A 22,419-nucleotide genomic window follows, 5' to 3' on the forward strand; every position below is an offset into this window, starting at 1 on the left:
TTTGCATTCTGCCAATTAAATACAAATATTAATAGGTTAGTGAGACAGTTTGGAAAAAACAGCAGCAAGGGATCCCCCACGCCCAACAAAACAGAACCACTGTTCTGGAAGCTTAAAGTCAGCTCTCTATGACAGGTTGAAGGAAAAGAATCTCTTCCATTGCCATGAGAAGAAAACTAAATAAACCAAGGTCCACTGTAATCAACATTTCAGTGCACCTCCACAGTGTCATCAGGCCCCTCAGATCATCATCTGATAGAGCAGGAACTCAAGCAGTCTGGTTTCACACACAGCCTGCATAGCAATAGTGCAGATAAATTAACGTTCATTTACTTTAGGCTGCTTACTGCACTGCATATTGAAATGAAGTCTCAGCATAATTAACCCTCATAATGCAGAATACCTGCCAAGAGCTAATGACAGTTCCCAAACAGATCTTAGTGAAGCAGTCCTAATGCAGTACACACTCTTTTTCAAATTAATTAGCGAACAAGTTACACCATTCATATGGTTTTATTGGTCATTAACCTTCAGCTACAATAGCACGTGATCATTGTTTCCTTCTCTCTCGTTTATAAACAAATCTAAATATTACTCAAGTTACACATGTACACAAGATGATATTTGCCCTAGAATCAGTTTATAACAGCCGCCCCAAGCTCTAATTGACGCTGAGCGATTACATCCCAACTTCCTCCTACATTTCTTCACCATCCAAAATAACTTGTGACATGCTTAATTTATTATTTCATTACTAATTATTGCATTCATTAACAGTGCTGGGATAACAGCCATGTTTCAAAACTCAAAGACTTCAACTGAAGTTTTTCCCCCCTATGCTAGGGCATGACACATACAACCTTTTGGTTTATTATATGACGATATGAGAAGAATTTATATGAAGTGCCAGAAACTCCTGAACTGCTACAATTGACCAGTTTTCAGAGCACAGCATCCTCCTATAAGTTCATCTGACTACAGTATTGAATGTGAATGGATTAAGTCTTTACTCCAACATCAGAACACAGAACCTGAGTGTGTCCAAACTCACCCACTTCATGTGGCCGACTTTACAGTAATTAAAAAAACAATACAACATACATCAGTTAGGCAGGTCACCCCCTACTGTAACTGCTGACTACATATCAGAGATGGGACCAAGCCCACAAATAAAGGGTTCACTTAAACAACAGAAACATGGGCTCCAGTGCTCGGTGAACTGCTGGAAGACTACCAGTTAGGCTTGCTGCCTCATGTAGGACTAGACTTCAGCATCAGACTCTGAGGAGACATGCTTAACCCTGTGCTGTGGAAGAACAGGATTTATTGTTAGTGAAGATGCTGGTAAACCTTTTGTCAAGATGTCCTGCAGTGGCTCTAGGTTGTGAGTACCAACCTCTGGGCAGACTGCTAAGAATCAGGGCACAAACTCCAAACGGGTTGTGAGACCTACATTTAGATTTCACCAACCAATTATCAAGTGTAAACTCCACAAGCACTATAACAGCCCAACCATGGAATCACAGATAGTTCCCTTAGATACTCTGATCTGTCCTGACACCCAGGTAAACCTATTTTTGTGACAGTTCATCCCTTACACCAAGGATCATAACAAGATTCAGGTTACTGCCAGTCCCGTCACTTATCACAGGTAAAATGCACTTTAGATCTCACACCAAAGACGCTTGTAGATAATTCTATAATAAACTATCTAAAGATTTATTATATAGGAAAAGGAATCAAGAGTTATTTACAAGGTTAAAGCAGGTAAACATATATACACACAAATGAGTTCCAAACTAAAGTTCCAAAAAATTATAGAAACTTCTATAATAAGCAAGCTCTATATGTCCTTTAGCAGTAACTCAGGCTAAGCACTGGGGATCATTTGCTTATGCCTAGTAATCCTTTCCTCCCAGTGTCCAAGCAGCATAAAGAATCAGTTCCTTCTTGTTAGTGTTTTTTATTCCCTTTCTTCCTTCTGCTCTGAGTTGCAGACTCAGCTGATGGGATGAATTCACTTGCATGACTCATCTTCACTGAAGGGACAAAGCAATGACGACTTCTGCCTTCTTGAATGTTCCATACTTGTCTTTCTGGTGGTGATGAGCCTCCCATGATAGGCAGGACACATCACCTCTGGTTGGAGACCTGCATTTCACACTAGTTAATGTCTCTCTTGTCTGGTGATTTACACAGTTACAGAGGTTTGCAAATCAAATGTTCTAATATTACCTTATAATATGGGATATAGATGTTAAAAATGAGATTAATGCAGGCAGCAATTTATAAGCGTTCCAACTATGTATTTGTCAGTGTTCAATGGAGAAATGGGGACCTTTTCTGCTAGTATCACACCTTCATCACAACAAACCATTCACACTGATTCTACATGAGAAATAACTCAGTTAGCCAATGGACCATGCTGAAAAATCACTAATTGTTGCTCCCATAAAGTCATGAGGCCGCAAACTATTCATTTGATTAACCACTGTAGGTTCAGTGATTATCACTGAGTCAAAAAGAGAGAAATCCAGTTCTAGTGTAGACCTGATAACTTGCAACTATCATCTATTATAATCTTATAAACTAATTTCCTCTACAATTCTCACTGCTGAAACATCTTACTTGTGAAACCTGACCATAGTCCCACCTTTCCTAATTTAGAAGGGAGAGAGGTTGGTAATTTTAGGCATGGCTCCTCATTACTTAAAATAAATATCCATACTAGCCAACAAATGTTTCCTATCTTCAGCAGCTGGAAGCAACAGCTGAGGGAGCCAGCAAGCAACCCCGCTCCCTATCACCAGACATATCATAACTTTGCTCCTTGCTAGTAGCGAAAAATAAACCCATTTGTCTCAACTAGTATAGATGAGGGCTGAGATTTTCAAAACTGCCTAAGGGATTTAAACACTTAATTCCCATTAAAGTTAATGGGTACTGGGTATCCACATCCCTTACACAGTTGTGAAAATCTCAGCCTAGTACCTTAGAATGGAACCTCACTTAAAATCCTCACCAGCATACCAGCAGAAAGGACAGTCTGTAACCCCAGCAAACACCCTGAGATATATAGAATTTAACTGAGTTATGTAGCCTAACTACTGAGAGCAAAAATTAGTTCAGCATCTCCAAACAAAACCTTTACAACATATGAACAGTTATTAAGCCACTACATACTAATCACTTACAATTTAGCAACTAATGAGATTCAGCCTCCAACATATGGACTTAAAAATAATTATCAGGAGAAAATTATAGAAAAGGAAATGTGAAGAAAATACACTCTTTTGTTCTTCTGTTTGGTACTGCATAGACCCTAAATAAAACATAACCCAATGAAATAAGCATCCAGAGAGGTTAAAATACAGCCATCTGCTAAAACTGAGTTATTGGACTTTTCCTCAGACCAAACTGGAATCTTGTAATATTGATAGTAACAGCTATTGACAATTAACGTTGCAGATCATTCTAAAGGAGTCCAAAGCACTCAAGACTTCCCAGTAATGAAGGTAGGTCAGAAGTATCACTTCACTACTAGAGTGCTTTTATCCTACTTAAAAATGTGGGGGGAAAGGAATCAAACAGCAAATAAGCATAGGTGCCCATTTTTTATGATGGACATGGCCTAAATAAATGCACAAAAGGAGAGAAAAGTTGTGTTTCAGTAGCCACAGTGAGAGAGTGACCACATGGAATAAAAAGGAGCTGCCCCTTCTTGCCAGCTGTGGAGGGGTTGGGTAAGACACTTCAGACACAATTTTAATTATGTCATGCTTCTCAGATCTTAATCACTGCGATTTAATATAGAGCAAGGTAGAAGGCCACTAGCCTAAATTTTAAAAAGGAACTAGTGATTGAGTAACTCACTTTTTGGGTACTCAACTTGAGATACCTCAAAATGGCCACACTTCCCAAAAATCAAGCCCCCTTAAGGCATATCAAGTTGAGCACTCAGAAAAGGGGTGACAAAGTCACTATTCCCCTTTAAAATGAAGGCCAGTAAATGTAAATACCAAAAGTCAACCCATGAGTACTCACAGTATTTAAAATTTTAATTCTGTGACCTGTATTTTCTCTCCCTGGTTCATTACTGTGCAACTGCAGCATTATAGAAGAACATTATGCGTGGCAAGCTTTTGTACCTTACGATCTCTAAATCCAGAACGTTGTTTCTTCTTCTTCTCTTCTGGCTGAACCCCTCCACCACTTGAGTCAACAGTCTTTCTATCATCGTCATTCTCCTCTTCTTCTTGGTCCTTCACTTTTTCGTTAGTTTCTGTCCTTGCATTGTGTTTTACAGATGACGGTGCTTCTGCATGGGCTCTGTGATAGACAAGAAGACAACAATGATCAATTCAGGAACTTTAGAGAGTCCATAAGTAACAAGTTAACCAGTTTTTAACACTGCATTCAGCCAAACAGATTGGAATAACAGCAGATTTGACTGTAAACATCTAAGGTCGTAAAATGCTTGAGGCAGGGACTGTCACTGACTGTGTCTGGTAAAACAATTAGTACAATAGGGCCCTGATCCTGATTAGGGTCTGTGGGTACTACTGTTACAATATTAAATAAATAAATAATAAGAGAAATAACTTCAATTAATGTAGTAGTATGGTCCAACAATCCAATGGTAGCACCCTGCCATGATACATTTCCACTTCTCCATCTCCAGACACAATTAACACCTGGTATTTGGCAGGTGGAAAGAGAAAGCACATCAAGTGATTTAACACTGACAGTCAATGGATGTCATCACTGAGTTCTAAAAGGGAATCCTGCACAGACTTCCTTGATTGGAACACTGGCTGCAATTCAGAGCTTTGAGGATTATAGAACAAAAAGCAAATGAAAGAGTTAGGATCTTTAAGAATTTACAACACATACTGATATTTCCCCCGCCCCTAGGGTGGAATTCACCCACCCTTGCAAAACAAACTAATATTAATTATTCATTTGTTTGTTCCCAAGAACCTAATTAAATATACGAATCACAGACTGAATTATGCTAGTTCACGTCTGCTTATCTTCGAGCCAACAAAAAACACTCCCCCCCGCCCCCAAGATGCAGCGAGTGCTATTTTCCAGAATATGAGAAAGAAAATATTCTGACTTTAAAAGTGTTTCTCTCATGCCTTTAAAACCTCTACCAAAAATAAAATAAAGTGATGAAGGAAGCAGAACGTCTGTTGTATCTTCAGTACTGCCAGGCTCAGAATAAACAGCCTTTTGGTCTCAGCTCAGTTGATTTATTTTTGACTTCAAGCAGGTGACAGACTGTCGTATTTCGTTCATGGACGAATCTAGAGAATTTGAAGGGTGAAGGTATAATGACAATGAAGACCAAAGTTGGTTATCCATACATTAGAAATACTGTGCACAAGCAGAACACTGGAGCTCTTTGCTTGCTGTGCAAGAGCACCTCCCAGTAACCCTCTCTGCAGATGAAAATCATCCTACTTCCACAGTCAGTCTTACTGCCAACCCACTGTGAACAATGAGCAATGAAAGCTACTTGAGGCATCAAAGTACTAGGCTACACTTCGTACACAGAGCAACTCAAACTTCACAATAGAATGCAATAACAGAGCTTTAATACATTGCACTTTTAATCAAAAGTATCACATAAAAGCTCAGTTGCAAATGCCACAAATGAAAAGCATAACATCTCGTATACAAAGACTATCCTAAAAAACACAGGATCTTTGTATCTCCTAAACTTCAAGCAAAGAATTATTTATATTTGGCCTCCATTTTTACCAACAAAATGTAGAAGCAGTGTATCAAAAGTTCCTTATCTTTTAAAAATAAAAATACTAGCTTTACTGAAATTTCACAAGGGTAAACACAGTCACATTTGTGGATAGTCTCCATGCACTACATAAAGAAAAAGTAAAATAAAGAGGACAGATTACTTCAAAATTAAACACCACAAAAAAGTACAGCTCCATTCTTGCGGACTCCTCATAAGTCACTGACCGCTATTACATGTGATAGATTTGGAAGTAGTAAGTCTTCTACATTGCTTACAGATGAAGAAGCATTACATTAAGAATTCACATACATTTATATCTACCTACTGTGCTCTACAAACTACTGGTATGCAATCTAAGGCTGGTGGTGCACAAGGTGAGTTTTATCTAGTCAGCAAATTTCAATTGAAAAATATAGAAAACGATGGTCACTTGTGAGATACTTTAACAATTAGGAATTTGTTGTGGTATTTTATAGTACCACAAATGTGCTAGGTATGCAAAGAGACTATATTTCAGCGTTCACTATGGGTCTGCTAAGATTTCAATGTTTTCTGGAGAATTTAAGAATATATTTAATAGCCCTTCTGGTCTGAAAGATATTTTCATGAATGAGAACCAAACCAGTGCTGCAACAAACTAAAAGAACGACTATGAAAAGCCATGAACTTCTCAGATTAATCTCAGTGGCATGCTGACTTAAATCATCATTGGACTTTAAGGGGTAATATTTCATAGCTGACCGTTTTAATAAAAATCTTCAGCTAACATGCTTATTTTTAGATCTCTAAGCACTTATTAAAACGTAAAATTCAAGTAATTACAAATTCTATCAAATATTTGTTTTTCCACTCTCAAGACACGTGTGTAGGAAGAAAGGAAAGAAGATCATTTGAGGGATTGGGAAGATTTTCACAGAAGGGGAGAAGATGATGTAGAAAGAGAAAGATCTCGGAGATTGAGGGATGATGTAAGGAGGGAGGGAAGATTTTACACATTTTTTTTTTAAACCACACACAGGATGGACTAAATTAATTTTATTTACAACTTCAAAATAAAAACTAACAAGTTAGGGACAGAATCTACCACCCTTATTCAGCAAATATTTCCCTGATGTCAGTGGGACTTCTTGTGAAAGAAGCTACAACGTAAGAATAAGGGCCTTCGCTAAGCAGTGAAAGAATTGGACCTTGGTAAGCACTGTGTCGTTTCTCTGTGCGTTTTGAATTGATTTGTTTTAAAATCCTGTGATTGCCCAAAAGTACCTATAAAATTAAGGGATAACGTTTCATAGACTTGGGCAATTATTTCCCCACGCATTTCCGGTGTCCATTTAACTTTGAAGAAATCAAAATTGACAAATAACTAGAGTATATCAAATACCAGGACTTGACCAGATTAATTTCAGATTTCTTAAATGGAACGTACACAACTCAAGAAGTAGATTGGAAAATTTTATCTTGTTACAAACTATTTTGTCCTTCATACAGCTGAAATGAATTTTATCAAACTTTCAGAAAAATGGTCACACGTGGGCAGAGAGGAAGCTTGTCCAAGTGGTAATATTTTTCCTAAAAAATTGGGAGTTGAGCAAAGATGCCTATAATCTAAATACCTTCTCAACTTGTGTTAGCATAGAGTCATAATGCAGTTTCATAAAAAGGAGTTAGTGTTTTTCTGCATTGGTATTTTGAAATTAATTCATGAAGTTAATAAATTGATATCCATCCAGTACATTCCTATGATCTGATACTCATAACGGAGATACAAAAAGACATGTTTTCAAGTTCTGCAGATTCTGTACTAATGAAGAGGATTCTGCTGTAGAGAACAGCACTCATAAAAACTGCTAAAAGCCAATACAAAAAAATTAAAAACAGGACATCACATTTCCTCCATTTTGTAAAAACTCAAACTAAGATTCACTTTTTCACAGTACTTTCTCTAAAATAAAGAAATGCCTTAATCCACAGAGCTTTAAAATTGAATCAAATGAAGGACTATGCAGACAATACAAAAAACTGAACCTGTGAACAGCTTCATTACATTCTCAGACCAACAATTCAGAATAGCTCTATATTTATTTATTTTAAAGGGACACTGAGATGCTATTTAAAATTGTTTTGTTCAAAACCCATTATGATGTAATATGATGCATAGATTTCAAGGCCAGAAGGGACCATTGTGATCATCTAGTCTGACCTCCTGTTTACCACAGGTATTATAACTTCCCCAAAATAATTCCTAGAATATATCTTTTGGAAAAACATCCAGTCTTGATTTAAAAATTGTCAGTGATAGATAATCCACCATGACGCTTGCTAAATGGTTTCAATGGTTAATTACTCTCACTGTCAAAAGTGTATACCTTATTTCTAGTCTGAATTTGTCTAGCTTCAACTTCCAGGTGCTGTATCATGTGATCTCTCTCTCTCTCTCTGCTAGACTGAAGATATTATTAAGAATCTGTTTCCCCAGGTATATAGACTGTAATCAAGTCACCCCTTAATCTTCTTTCGAAGAGCTTGATCTATTTTGCTTAAGAATCTGTCACTATAATGCAGGTTTTCTAATCTTTTAATCATTCTCGGGGCTCCACTCCCAACCCTCCTCAATTTATCAACATTCTTCCTAAATTGTAGGCACCAGAACTGGACACAGTATTCCAGCAGCATTCGCACGAGTGCCAAATACACAGGTAAAATAACCTCTCTGCTCCTACTTGAGATTCCCCTGGTTATGCATCCCAGGATCACATTAGCTCTTTTGGCCACAGCATCACATCAGGAGCTCACGTTGAGCTGATTATTCACCATGACCCCCAAATCTTTTTCAGGATCACTGCGTCCCGGGATACAATGCCCTATCTTGTAAGCATTCTTTGTAATACAAGAATTACATGAATGTAATACATTCTTTGCTCCTAGATGTATAATTTACATAAAAATTCATGTTGTTTGTGCCCAGTTTATCAAGTGATTCAGAAACCTCTGAATCAGTGATCTGTCCTCTTCATTATTTACAACTCCCCCAATTTGTGTTATCCTCAAATTTTATCAGTGATGATTTTGTTTTCTTCCAGGTCATTGATAAAAAATGTTACATAGCATAGGGCCAAGAACCAATCCCTGTGAGATGCCACTAAAAACACAGCTCACTAAGTCTTTCCCTTCTTTCCTTTTGTTATTTCTTTTCTCTCTGCCTCTTAGCCTCACTTTAAAAAAAAAGTGCATCTAACTGTGAAGACTTGGTAATACATTGGTACAGTTTATGTTCTGTGTGAGATTATGAACCCTATGTGTCTGTGTCAATTTGAAAACTCCATTTTGAAAGCAGCCTTTTGCTTTCTCTATGCTCTGTTTGCTTTTACGCTGGGTTGAGATTCTAAAGGCTGGTGGCAAAAGAACAATAGTAGAGGGTAGGTGACTCAAGTACCCAATCAGTGGAAATCTATTCACTCTCCACAAAGGACTCTCCCTGTGCAGAGAAACTGGTTTAGCAGGGATAGGTCTCATTGACAACAAAGTCATATGACAGGGGTCTGTACTCACTAAAAAAGGAAGCTAGCAAGCATGTCACTGGATGCAGCAGGGTTAGAGGTTTTAAAAAGGGTGGAACCTAGTCTGGTCAGGGGTTCTTTTTCTCATGATGGAGAAACAACCAAACATGCTGAGGCAGAGGATACCCTGTGTCAAGGTTCCTCCCCCACTCTGAACTCTAGGGTACAGATGTGGGACCTGCATGAAAACCTCCTAAGCTTACTTTTACCAGCTTAGGTTAAAACTTCCCCAAGGTACAAATTAATTTTATCCTTTGTCCTTGGATTATCCACTGCCACCACCGAACTCTAACTGGGTTTACTGGGAAACGTAGTTTGGACACGTCTTTCCCCCCAAAATCCTCCCAACCCTTGCACCCCACTTCCTGGGAAAGGTTTGGTAAAAATCCTCACCAATTTGCATAGGTGACCACAGACCCAAACCCTTGGATCTGAGAACAATGAAAAAGCATTCAGTTTTCTTACAAGAAGACTTTTAATAGAAATAGAAGTAAATAGAAGTAAAAGAATCACCCCTGTAAAATCAGGATGGTAGATACCTTACAGGGTAATTAGATTCAAAACATAGAGAATCCCTCTAGGAAAAACCTTAAGTTACAAAAAAGACATACAGACAGAAATAGTCATTCTATTCAGCACAATTCTTTTCTCAGCCATTTAAAGAAATCATAATCTAACACATACCTAGCTAGATTACTTACTAAAAGTTCGAAGACTCCATTCCTGGTCTATCCCCGGCAAAAGCAGCATATAGACAGACCCAGACCCTTTGTTTCTCTCCCTCCTCCCAGCTTTTGAAAGTATCTTGTCTCCTCATTGGTCATTTTGGTCAGGTGCCAGCAAGGTTACCTTTAGCTTCTTAACCCTTTACAGGTGAGAGGATTTTTCCTCTGGCCGGGAGAGATTTTAAAGGGGTTTACCCTTCCCTTTATATTTATGGCACCCTGCTTTCCTAGATTCTGATAGTTCCCCAAGGACTCAGAAGGGAAGGGTGAGCTAGAAAGTAAATGACATGAGTTGAGTTTTTTTGTGTGTGTGAATGATCTGTACTTTCCTGTGCTTTACATGATTAAGCATAAAAGTGCAAAAAGGTGTTAGACCCTGTGCAAAATATATGAGTGCATGTGCTGAGTGCTTCATAGCTACTGCAAACCCCTGGGAGATACTAGACATTCTGGGAAAGGGACATATTTAAATTACTGGGTTATATCAGGGGTCACCACTTGTTGTTGACCTGGTGGCCTAGGGAAGTGGACTGCACAACTCCATTTCTAAGAAGTGGTAGCAGACAATCAGTGCCCAGGAAAATGTGCCAGAGAGGCCATCAGAGAAACTAGTGCTGCAATCTGTTGAGGTTCCGGAAGCTTAACACACCCCAGAGAATCCAAAGCACAGAGGCATGGATTCCCCTCACAGTAGTCCTAATGGGTGGCCAGCAGGGAGTTAGGATCTGTGACAATATCTAAAAAAGTTGGACCAATTCTTTATCAGATTCATTTGCATTCCCTACCTCTATAGCTAAACCCATCATATTGTAACTCCGGCCCCTACTCTTTGCTGGTTTGTATTTTTTGACAATTCAGAGTCTGAATTGTTTTTTATAGTCTTTGTTCAGTATCCAGCACCATGGGGTCCCAAATCCAAATTGGGTCCTTTGGGCACTACCATATTACATAAGTATTTAACTATAATACTATATACAAAATACTTACACACAAAAAGACTGGTTTTCCATCTCATGCCAACAAAAATAAATGACCATATTAAAACCATCACAGGAAGATTACAGTTATGAAACTGTATTATGTGCCATTTTTTCTTGTTTAATAAATAAACCTGCAGCCATAAGCACTATGCAAGTTGAATCCATGCACAGACCCTACTGAAGGCCAGTATGTAAACATTAAGTTCTGTATGAGAACATGCATAACTTCAAATCAACCAGCAAAATAAAGTTATTTAATGTGCTTAACAGACTTTGTGGAGAAAGGAATAATGAGAAAATAAAATTCTTTGAAATACTCAATATTTTATCCATTTTTTTCTACTCTTCTGTGTTCCAAAATGTACATTATATTAAACTTTACACTTCCTAAATTTTCATTTTACTCAGGTTTTTAGCTTCAGGCTACTCAGCTGCATTTGCTCCTCCAAAATAATAAATCAACATCTTGTATGCAGTATTACTGTAACTGTGTTGGTCCCAGGGTATTAGAGAGACAAGGTAGATGACGTAATATCTTTTATTGAGAGAACGACTGAGTGAGCGAGACAAGCTTTCAAGCTTACACAGAGCTCTTCAGGTCCAATAAAAAAAAAAATTTACTTCACCCACCTTGTCTATCTAAATCAGTATCTTGACAGAATGTGCACTGTAAAGCATGATAGCCTACTCAACAGTGAATCCACAGCGGTAAGATTTTAAGTTACTGAACCTCACCTGAGATTTCAGCAGCTGTAAAATTGGACTAAAGTACTATCAGGCCACTACCCTCTGCTCAAGACCCATTTCTACAATGACATCTATACAAAGTTATCCAACCAATATCTAGCTACTAGGCAAGTTGCAGATAGTTTATATGAACAAAAACCAAAAAAGCTTGATAATATTTTATCCTTACCCCACCCTTTCATCTTTTGCTCATTTTCTTCTATTATAAGCTTATTATAAAAGGAAAGGATTTTGCCTTTCGCCCAGGGGTGGCCAGTAACTAAGTGTGATCATTTACCACAATGCAAATAATAAACAAACAATGTAAGACTGTGTGTGCAAGTTACTGAATTGAAAGTGATACTTTTCACTAAGGCCAGCTCTATACTGGGAAGGCTTTACCAGTATAGCTACGCTGGTGTACTATACCAGCAAATCACTCCTAGCATCAAAAGCAAAAACTGTGCTTTTGCTGATATAGCTTATTCCAGACACCCAAATGAAAAGCTACAGTATTCTCAGTATAACTGTCCCGCACAGAGCTTTTGCTAGAAAAGCTATATCTATCACAAATCACACCCCTGACTGACTTAGCCATCCCGGCAAAAGTTTGTAGTGTAGCCTCAGATTTTATTGTCTTGACAAGCTACACATACATTAACTTATTTTTAAAAAGAGAGACTTGAAGTATCTGTCAGAGGTGGGACATTAACTCTGAACAGCTATTCATCATGCATCGTAGATCTTTCCTAGATTATTCAATAATGACACTAATCCCACAATGTCAAGAAATAGGTACGTTGCATGATTATAATATTACACAAAGTCATTGTAGCATCAGCTACTTGTTATTGTGCAGACTATAGACTCAATCCTGCAACGTAGCAAGAAGCCAATAGGACTACTTACACATCTGGCAGGGCTCTTAAATTACCTCCCACATCAGGCCTATCGCCAGAAACAGGAAGGGGGTTGAGAGTAGGTTAGCAAGGTGGTGACAGATGAGACCTACAAATCACTCAAGGAACCCAGATGACCATGGATATCTTAAGTAGAACCCAACCTAGCAGAGACTGTCTATCAAATAACACTAAAAAAAACCCAAATCCAGTTAAGTCATACAAAGTTGTGATACTAGTACAAAAATTAAAACACACACAACAGAAAGTTAGTTAACATTTCAAAGATTCAAGTTAAGATTAGCACAGTTAGCTTGACTTTAGCAAAGCTTGACTTCTGATACTGTCTAGCATGACCTTCTCATAAACAAACAAGGAAAATGTAACCTAGATGAAGCTACTATAAGGCGGGTGCAAAACTGGTTGGAAAACCATTCCCAGAGAGTAGTTATCAGTGGTTCACAGTCATTCTGGAAGGGCATATCAAGTGGGGTCCCACAGGGATCAGTTCTGGATCTGGTTCTGTTCAATATCTTCATCGATGATTTAGATAATGGCATAGAGAAAACACACTTATAAAGTCTGCGGATGATACCAAGCTGGGAGGGGTTGCAAGTGCTGTGGAGGATAGGATTAAAATTCAAAATGATCTGGACAAACTGGAGAAATGGTCTGAAGTAAAAAGGATGAAATTCAATAAGGACAAATGCAAAGTACTCCACTTAGAAAGAAAAAATCAGTTGTACACGTACAACATGGGAAATGACTGCCAAGGAAGGAGTACTGCAGAAAGAGATCTGGGGGTCATAGTGGATCACAAGCTAAATAGGAGTCAAGAATGTAATACTGTTTTTAAAAAAGTAAACAATTCTGGGATGTATTCGCAGGAGTGTTGTAAGCAAGACACGAGAAGTAATTCTTGCACTCTACTCCACGCTGATAAGGCCTCAACTGGAGTACTGTGTCCAGTTCCGGGCACCACATTTCAGGAAAGATGTGGACAAAGTCCAGAGAAGAGCAACAAAAAATGATTAAAGGTCTAGCAAACGTGACCTCTGAGGGAAGATTGAAAAAATTGGGTTTGTTTAGTCTGGAAAATAGAAGACAGAGAGGGGACATGATAACAGTTTTTAAGTACATAAAAGGTTGTTACAAGGAGGAGGGAGAAGAATTGTTCTTCTTAACCTCTGAGGATAGGACAAGCAGCAATGGGCTTATATTGCATCAAGGGAGGTTTTAGGTTGGACCTTAGGAAATACTTCCTAACTTTGAGGGTGGTTAAGCACTTGACTAAATTGCCTAACGAGATTGTGGGAGCTCCATCATTGGAGATTTTTAAGAGCAGGCTCAACACACACCTGGCAGGAATGGTCTAGATGACACTCAGTCCTGCCATGAGTGTGGGGGACTGTACTAGATGACCCCTCAAGGACCCTTCCAGTCCTATGACTATTTCTTGACTATTAAATCAGGAAATTAAGAGGAAAGGTACTTAACGACCACTATGCATAAAATGATGTTATATTTTCCTTCCAGAAGAGGTTATTTAAATATTATTGAGAAATACGAAGTATTTTGGGGTGATACATTTTCAAATTCAATGCTGAAAATGTTTGTCAATGGGGAGTTAGGTGGAGGAACAAAAAATTCCAGTAGTATTTCAGCTCAATACCACATAAATACCAGAAAATCTCATCACTGATTAGCCTACACACTAGTTAACATCAGAGGAAGCTACAGGTGTTAGATTAGCCACCAGAGGGCACCCATATTGTTTCAAAAACATAATAGCCAAAAAAAAAAAAAGTAAAATGTAAAGTGATATTTAAGAACCAGAGTTTAAACAGTGAATTCCCTAGCTCATACCAAGATGTGTGCATGCAAAAATTTATTCAAGTACCGCTACACTGGGAGGGTTTACGAGGATAGCTATACCACCAAAACTTTTCTAGCATAGACAAGGCCAGAGATTATGAATCTGTATGATTGGGAAGATGATTGCGGGAGGGGAGAGAAAAGTGTTTGTGAGTACAGATAACGTTCTCCAGTGTAGAATCTTTCAGGAAGGTATCAGGAAGGCAATGTCAGATTGCCCAGAGAGTGGAGATTGGAGAGGCAGAAGAGAAGAAGTAGATTGGCAGGACATCTGAACAGAGATGATAGCTGAAGCTTTGTGAACAGATAAGCTTACCTAAGGAAGCAGAGAGAAAGCACAGGTGGGGAAGAGGAGTGGATCAAGCACTGAAACCTAAAAGATACCAAGACAGTGAGAGAGGGACCAAACAATTAAACTGAAACACCCTGTACACATGAAGACATAAGAACCAAGACAGCACAAAATAATGCCAGGGTGGAAAGTAAGAACAAGATGGAGTGACTGGGTCATAAGCAGCAGCAGACAGGCTGCACAGGATCTGCTTGTAAACCCACCTTAAAAGATATTTATGATAGGGCTGTCGATTAATCGCAGTTAACTCACATGATTAACTCGAAAAAATTAACCGTGAGTAAAAAAATTAATCGTGATTAATCGCACTGTTAAACAATAGTATACCAATTGAAATTCATTAAATATTTTTGGATGTTGTTCTACATTTTCAAATATATCGATTTCTATTACAACACAGAACACAAAGTGTACATTGCTCACTTTATATTATTTTTATTACAAATATTTGCACTGTAAAAATGATAAACAAAAGAAATAGTATTTTTCAATTTACCTCATACAAGTAATGAAGTACAATCTCTTTATCATGAAAGTGTAACTTACAAATGTAGATTGTTACATAACTGCACTCAAAAACAAAACAATGCAAAACTTTAGAGTCCACAAGACCACTCAGTCCTACTTCTTGTTCAGCCAATTGCTAATATAAACAAGTTTGTTTACATTTCTGGGAAATAATGCTGCGCGCTTCTTATTTACAATGTCACCTGAAAGCGAGAACAGGCATTCACATGGCACTTTTGTAGCCAGCGTTGCAAGATATTTACATGCCAGATATGCTGAACATTCATATGCCCCTTCATGCTTCAGCCACCATTCCAGAGGACATGCTTCCAAGCTGATGACGCTCGTTAAAAAAAATAATGCGTTAATTAAGTTTGTGATTGAACTCCTTGGGGAATAATTCTATGTCTCCTGCTCTGTTTTACCCACATTCTGCCATATATTTCATGTTATAGCAGTCTCAGATGATGACCCAGCATGTGTTCATTTTAAGAACACTTTCACAGAATGCAAAGAAGGTACCAATGTGAGATTTCTAAGGATAGCTACAGAACTTGACCCAAGGTTTAAGAATCTGAAATACCTTCCAAAATCTGAGAGGGACGAGGTGTGGAGAATGCTTTCAGATGTCTTAAAAGAGCAACGCTCCCATGCAGAAACTACAGAACCCAAACCACCATAAAAGAAAATCAACCCTCCGCTGGTGGCATCTGACTCAGATGATGAAAATGAACATACGTCAGTCCGCTCTACTTTGGATTGTTACCAAGCAGAACCCATCATCAGCATGGATGCATGTCTTCTGGAATGGTGGTTGAAGCATGAAGGGAAATATGAATATTTAGTGCATCTGGCACGTAAATATCTTATGATGCCAGCTACAACAGTGCCATGCGAATGCCTGTTCTCACTTTCAGGTGACATTGTAAACAAAACATGGGCAGCAATATCCTCTGCAAATTGTAATCAAACTTGTTTGTCTGAGCGATTGGCTGAATTAGGACTGTGGACTTGTAGGTTCTAAAGTTTTACACTGTTTTATTGTTGAGTGCAGTTTTTTGTTGTTGTTGTTGTTGTTTTTTACATAATTCTACATTTGTAAGTTCAGCTTTCATTATAAAAAGATTGCACTACAGTACTCGTATTATGTGACTTGAAATCATAGAATAGAATATCAGGGTTGGAAGGAACCTCAGGAGGTCATCTAGTCCAAACCCCTGCTCAAAGCAGGACCAATCCATAACTAAATCATCTCAGCCAGGGCTTTGTCAAGCCTGATCTTAAAAACCTCCAGTATACTATTTCTTTTGTTTTTTACAGTGCAAATCTTTAAATAAAAAATAAATATAAAGTGAGGATTGTATACTTTGTATTCTGTGTTGTAATTTAAATCAGCATATTTGAAAATGCAGAAAATATCCAAAATATTTAAATAAATGGTATTCTATTATTGTTGAATCGCGCAATTAGTTTTTTTAATCGCTTGATAGCCCTAATTTGTTATATTATTGCTGTCAGTATAGTGGATATGAGAGATTTAGAACTAAATACTTCAGGTATATTATGTACACTGCTTATAAAAAGATTGTCACCAACACTCCTCATAGCCATCTATGCTTATTTATGAAAAAGATAATTCCACCCCTTCCTCCATTCACCAATCTAGTCCAGAATATCAGTCTATAGCTCCCTCCTTCTTGTGGGCTTCCAGTTTTGTAATATCCTCTAAGTGCAACAACCGTCACAAAAGAAATTTGTGATCCAATCAGATTTTCATGACTTCTAAAAATCATTAGACTGGGGGTGGTGTTTCTGAGAATCTCTCATACTAAAACCATACATAAATATTTCATTACTTTATTCCAGAACTGATTTACCCAGGTGCATGGAGCCAAACAATATGTAGCAATTATTATTCTTCCCTTCTCAGCTCCAACAAATATCACTCTTTTCTATTTTTACAGGTATCTAGTAAGTCCTAAAAAATGTTATCTGCTGAGCAATTTTTATCCTAAAAGTGTGCACTGATTTAATGGTACAACATATCTTGTTTAATCTTTTATCATCAGTATAGACGGGCTTCCTAAGCCATCAGAAAGAAAATATACCAAATTTTATGTAAAGCCTCTTATCAATGCACAATACACACATTTCTTATTTCTAGTTTGAGAGCTGTATTATCCCCAAATAACCATATTACATGGAAAATTAGACTGAAAGGTAGTCATTTAAAAAGTGATAGCCATGTGTTCCTGGCAAGCTGTGTGTTCAGAAATTTGGGGTACTTCCTATTGTAACACTGACTGCCTAATACAGCAAGAAGGGGGAAACCACCTAGTACAGCAGGAAGCAGCTAAAACCTACCAGACATTTATATTTCATTCAATATCAGGTCTATTTAGTTACATAAAAAGTAATGAAAAAAATCAAAATTAAGTAACTTCAATTCTCCATTGTCTTAAGGAGAGAAATTAGCAAGGAGACTGTCTGGGGCAAGGTTAAGAAACCTACTGTCAGAGATCCTGGCCACTCACTAGGACTGCTGTAAGCAGAATCCAAGCCTCTGTTGCTCTGGAACCATGGGTGTTTCATGTCCTGGGAGCCTGACCAGAGTTCAGCCACTGTCTCATTCCTGGGGTTGCTAGGCTTATTCCTACAGCACAGACCTTCTATCTGGCACCACCTTTCTGAGAGTTGGAATCCACTGTCCAGCAACATTGCCCCTCTGGGCGCAGCGCTGTCCCTTCAGACTCCCCGGTACTTAAGCATGCCCTCTCTCGGAACTCCACCCCAAAGGTGTGGAGCCACTAAGCGCCTGGTTACAGTTTAACTCTCTCAAGGCCACACGGTAGTTGTGAAGCCGTTAACAAACACTCTCTGCGTAGAGAGTAACACCTTTATGCTCTTCAATACTTAATCATAATCATACCAAACACACCTGAAACCACGATGTCTCTCTCACACTTCCTTCCTGAGTCCTTGGGGAACCATGTGGGTCCAGAGAGGCAGGCAGGGTGTCCCTTCTATTGTAGGCTGTTGCACACTGGCTGGTCTCTGCACCTCATGAAGCCGCTTATCCAGATTGTGTGACCTTCTCCTCTCCTGGCCCTTGCTTCCTCTTCCTTTCCTCACTGTCTTCCTGTGGACCCCTCTTGGTCACCTGGCTGCCTTTGTTCTGCTCCTTGTAAGTTTTTACTGCTCCTCCTTTCCCCGCTTCTTTCAGAGGAGTTATGCTAAAATTGGTTTTCTAAAGATGCAATTCACCCATTATCCCAGAGGCTTATTGAGTCCTAAGCACCCTTCACTGTACCTTTCTGGTGTGTATCTGCTACAGGCCCTGTCAGCAGTGATGAAACCACATATGTATAGGCCTGTTGGTTAGTATGGTTAAGATGAGTATTAGACTTATAACAATGTAGTTAGGGTTTAGACTTAAGGATATGCTTCCAAGTTGCTGCATGCGTTAATCTCAATTATAATTGGTCACGTTATATAATATTTAAATTTTTGCTTCGTAACTGTAAAACGTGTTTGCTCTGAAACCGTGAACCCAGTCAGGAGGGGTCATCTCCTGCCCATCATTAAGGCCATCCTCACAACAGATTTAATTTTGGAAGAAGGAAATTAAAATTGCTGACAAGAAATTCTCTCATCTCTTTTGCTGTCTAGACTTTCACAGAGCTGGAGCTACAAAATGGAAGCAAAGGTCACCAGAGTTAACCCAGATTAGCCCTAAAAGGCATTCAGAGTTGACAGATTTCTACAATTCTGTCACCTTTTGGAATATGGACTAACATCTGTGTATATATGCTTGCCTGATTTAACCTTGTAATAACTCATTTATTTTCTGAATAAATCCATAGACAGTTTACTATAGGATTGGCTACAAGTATTATCCTTGGAGAGAGAACTAAGGTTCAAACTGACTGGGGTAAGTGGCTGGTCCTTTGGGACTGGGAGTAATCTGAATACTGTTGTGATTTTTGGTGTATAGTGACCATTTATCACTAAGTCCAGCTTGCCTGGGTGGCAAGATAGACTTGGACTGCCTATGACTCTCTGGTAAGACTGATACAGTGCTTTAGGAGTTCACACTTGTTACTGGATTGGTGAAATCTAATGACAGAACATACAACCATTTGGAGGGCTCTGCCCTGTTTCTTGACAGTCTACCCTGAAGTTGGCGTTCATGGTTGTGAGCCACTCCAGATACCATGACAGGCTGAAAGGGCTCCATTGAAGAGAAAGAAAGGGGCTGCCTGGCCCTGGAGCAGCGGGGAGTGATGCAAGAGGAAAGGCCTTTGGGTCCCTGCAGCCTGCTTTGGTCAGGGGAATAGCTTTGTTTTGGCCTTCCTTAGGGAGTCTTATTTTTATTCTTCAAACTGTGCCTTGAAAGAAGGGCCTACACAGATTTTGGATAAGGCCCTAGTTCTTCCTGGGCTGGCGGAGACAGCCAGCAGCCTACATTAAAGTTTTTAATCATAAGGACTAGACAGTTTTTTGTGTTTTTAAAGTCAAGTTTAAATTGGGGGGGGGGGGGGGAGAGAGAGATAAGAGTCCCACCCTATTCACCAAGATAGTTTTCCATTCATCAGTACTAGAGTGAATGATTTTTTCAAGCCCTGAATTCCAGGGCTTCCTCTGTACTAAGATGCCTAATGAAACATCAATATTAATGAAGTAATCACCACTTTATGCCATATACAGAAAAATATTACATCTGCCAAACCTTCACTGTAAAAATTAGTAGGCAGCATAGATACTAGTCCAGCTTTTGACAACTCTCTCATTCTATTTTTATGATGTAGCCTTATTAAGTATTTCTTTCTCCCCATTGCCATCTGTGATTCATCTGACAAGTTAGCCAATAGACTAGGAAAGTGACATTTGAAAAATATTGTGGCTACAGCTTAGCTACAGAGATAAACACATTAGATTAATAATTAGTAGTTGAAGGCAATTATTTTTAACAAATATGAGGCTACTCTGCCTTTATGATATATTTAAGAACTGTGTTTTTGCCTAAAGAGCCAGTAGGATTACTATTGGAAAAACCCACACAGAATTCAGAGATACAATCAACAGCTATTTGTCTTTGATTAACTCTGTCTAGTTTGTGTTAATTTTATCAGTTCCTCGGGGAGAAAAAAATGTAATCCTTAGCATACTTGGCAATGCATTAGAATACCTGACCTTGAATTATCTCTTTGTATAGCTTTTATTTTGTCCTTTATATTTTTGGTGGGGGGAAGGGGTTGTCCAGGCATCCAAGTATGAGCAATCCCTTACCTACTGAGCAAAAAACATTCCAAAAGGATTTGCTTGCGATTCCTACATATTCAGAAATTCAATGTAAGAAGGCAGTTGGGTGCGGGTAGGGGATCCTGAAATGATTGCATTCACTTCCTTATCCCAATTATAGCACAACTCTATTTCCTATACCTGGGATTTCCTATAATCCACACATGCCTCATGTAAAAATGGAATAATTCCCATAGTCAGCAAAGGCTATCTCCAAAGATGCAATGTCACAAAGCTACTTTCAAATTCTAGAAAGCATTGCAGGTCAGATTCCCACCTTTTCTCCACTGTTGTCCTTCCTCAATAACTGAAAACACCACCTCCGAAGTCCCCAGCTTTCCAAAGGGCTGATAAGCATAAGATCTTCTTTCAGTCACTACCAGACCTGAACACTCCTACATGGCAGTACCACCAAGCACTGATACGCCTTTAAATAGCTTTTCATTTTCCTAAGAGACTAAATAAATCTTTATGATTATGGAGGAAGCAGACTGAACTCTAAAAAGCCTTTCAGGATATTACGATTTACATGTTCTACATTGCGTGCCGTAATTTTTTTTTTTTTTTTAAAGTCACCTTTTTTAAGGAAGGCATTACAGCTGACATTTTGCTGACAAGGATCACAGTAGGGCATCTCATTTAGTTCATGATGAAGTGTCACGGCCTCAAGCATAGATCATTCAAGGTTAATCAGAATATTAGAAACCACACACCCTTAAATAAATTGGTTAGTCTCTAAGGTGCCACAAGTACTCCTTTTCTTTTTGCAGACACCCTTTATTAGGGTCACATACCATCAAAGGCAGCAGGCTTCTTTGTTATGATAAAAGAAAGAGATCCAGAACCCCCCAGAAGTCTTCAGCTTCGCAGCACAGCAAGGTTTCATATAACAATGAAAGTATATTTGCTTAACTAATTGAAGGAAAACAAGCATTGTATTAGATCATCTCTACAGAAGGTTAACTGTCTTAACAGAACAGTTTATGCAAAGAAGCACTTTAAAAACAACTACTGTTCCCAGCTTGGAGAGTGTTCCCTTAAATCTTACATAATCTTGATTTGCTTCATTAATTGCTTATGTATTTATATGTATACCATTTGTGAAAAAGTAATTTTGGATATAACAGAATGCAAGTCCTAAATTGTTTCAATGCACTGTAACATACAAACTGCAACTGCTACCGTGAAATGTTGCTCTGAGTGAAATTCTTCTATGGGAAAAATTTCCACTGTAAAATAGTCCCACTGCATGCATTATATATAGAATTATAGAAATTTAAGGCTGGAAGGGCCCTCAAAAGGCAATCTCATCGATGGTCCTGTCCAGAGGCAGGACCCTCTCTGACAGGTGTTTGTCTAACCCAGTGGTGGCAACCTGTGGCCCGCAGGCTGCACATGGCCCATCAGGGTAATCCACTGGCAGGCCGCGAGACAGTTTGTTTACATTGACTGTCCGCAGGCACAGCCGCCTGCAGCTCCCAGTGGCTGCAGTTTGCCTTTCCAGGCCAACAGGAGCTGCGGGAAGTGGCAGCCAGCACATCCCTGCAACCAGTGCCGCTTCCCGCAGCTCCCATTGGCTGGGAACAGTGAACTTCGGTACTGGGAGCTGCGGGAAGCCGTGCCTGCGGATCGTCAATGTAAACAAACTATCTCACGGCCTGCCAGTGCATTACCCTGATGGGTCACGTGCAGACCACAGGTTGCCCATCACTGTTCTAACCTGTTCTTAAAAACCT

General features: G+C 38.9%; 1 protein-coding gene across 6 annotated transcripts in view; it reads right to left on the reverse strand.

Annotated features, from left to right (window-relative positions):
• MICU1 (mitochondrial calcium uptake 1) overlaps positions 1 to 22,419 on the reverse strand; it is a 216,743-nt gene that overhangs the window by 155,055 nt on the left and 39,269 nt on the right. For all 6 annotated transcript variants that reach the window (XM_077822075.1, XM_077822074.1, XM_077822070.1 and 3 more), the window contains exon 3: positions 4,149 to 4,329. In XM_077822075.1, the coding sequence (XP_077678201.1) occupies positions 4,149 to 4,329 (181 nt within the window). The remainder of the gene's footprint in view (positions 1 to 4,148; positions 4,330 to 22,419) is intronic.

The sequence above is a fragment of the Eretmochelys imbricata genome, chromosome 7 (genome assembly GCF_965152235.1).
Source record: "Eretmochelys imbricata isolate rEreImb1 chromosome 7, rEreImb1.hap1, whole genome shotgun sequence".
Lineage (NCBI taxonomy): Eukaryota > Metazoa > Chordata > Testudines > Cheloniidae > Eretmochelys > Eretmochelys imbricata.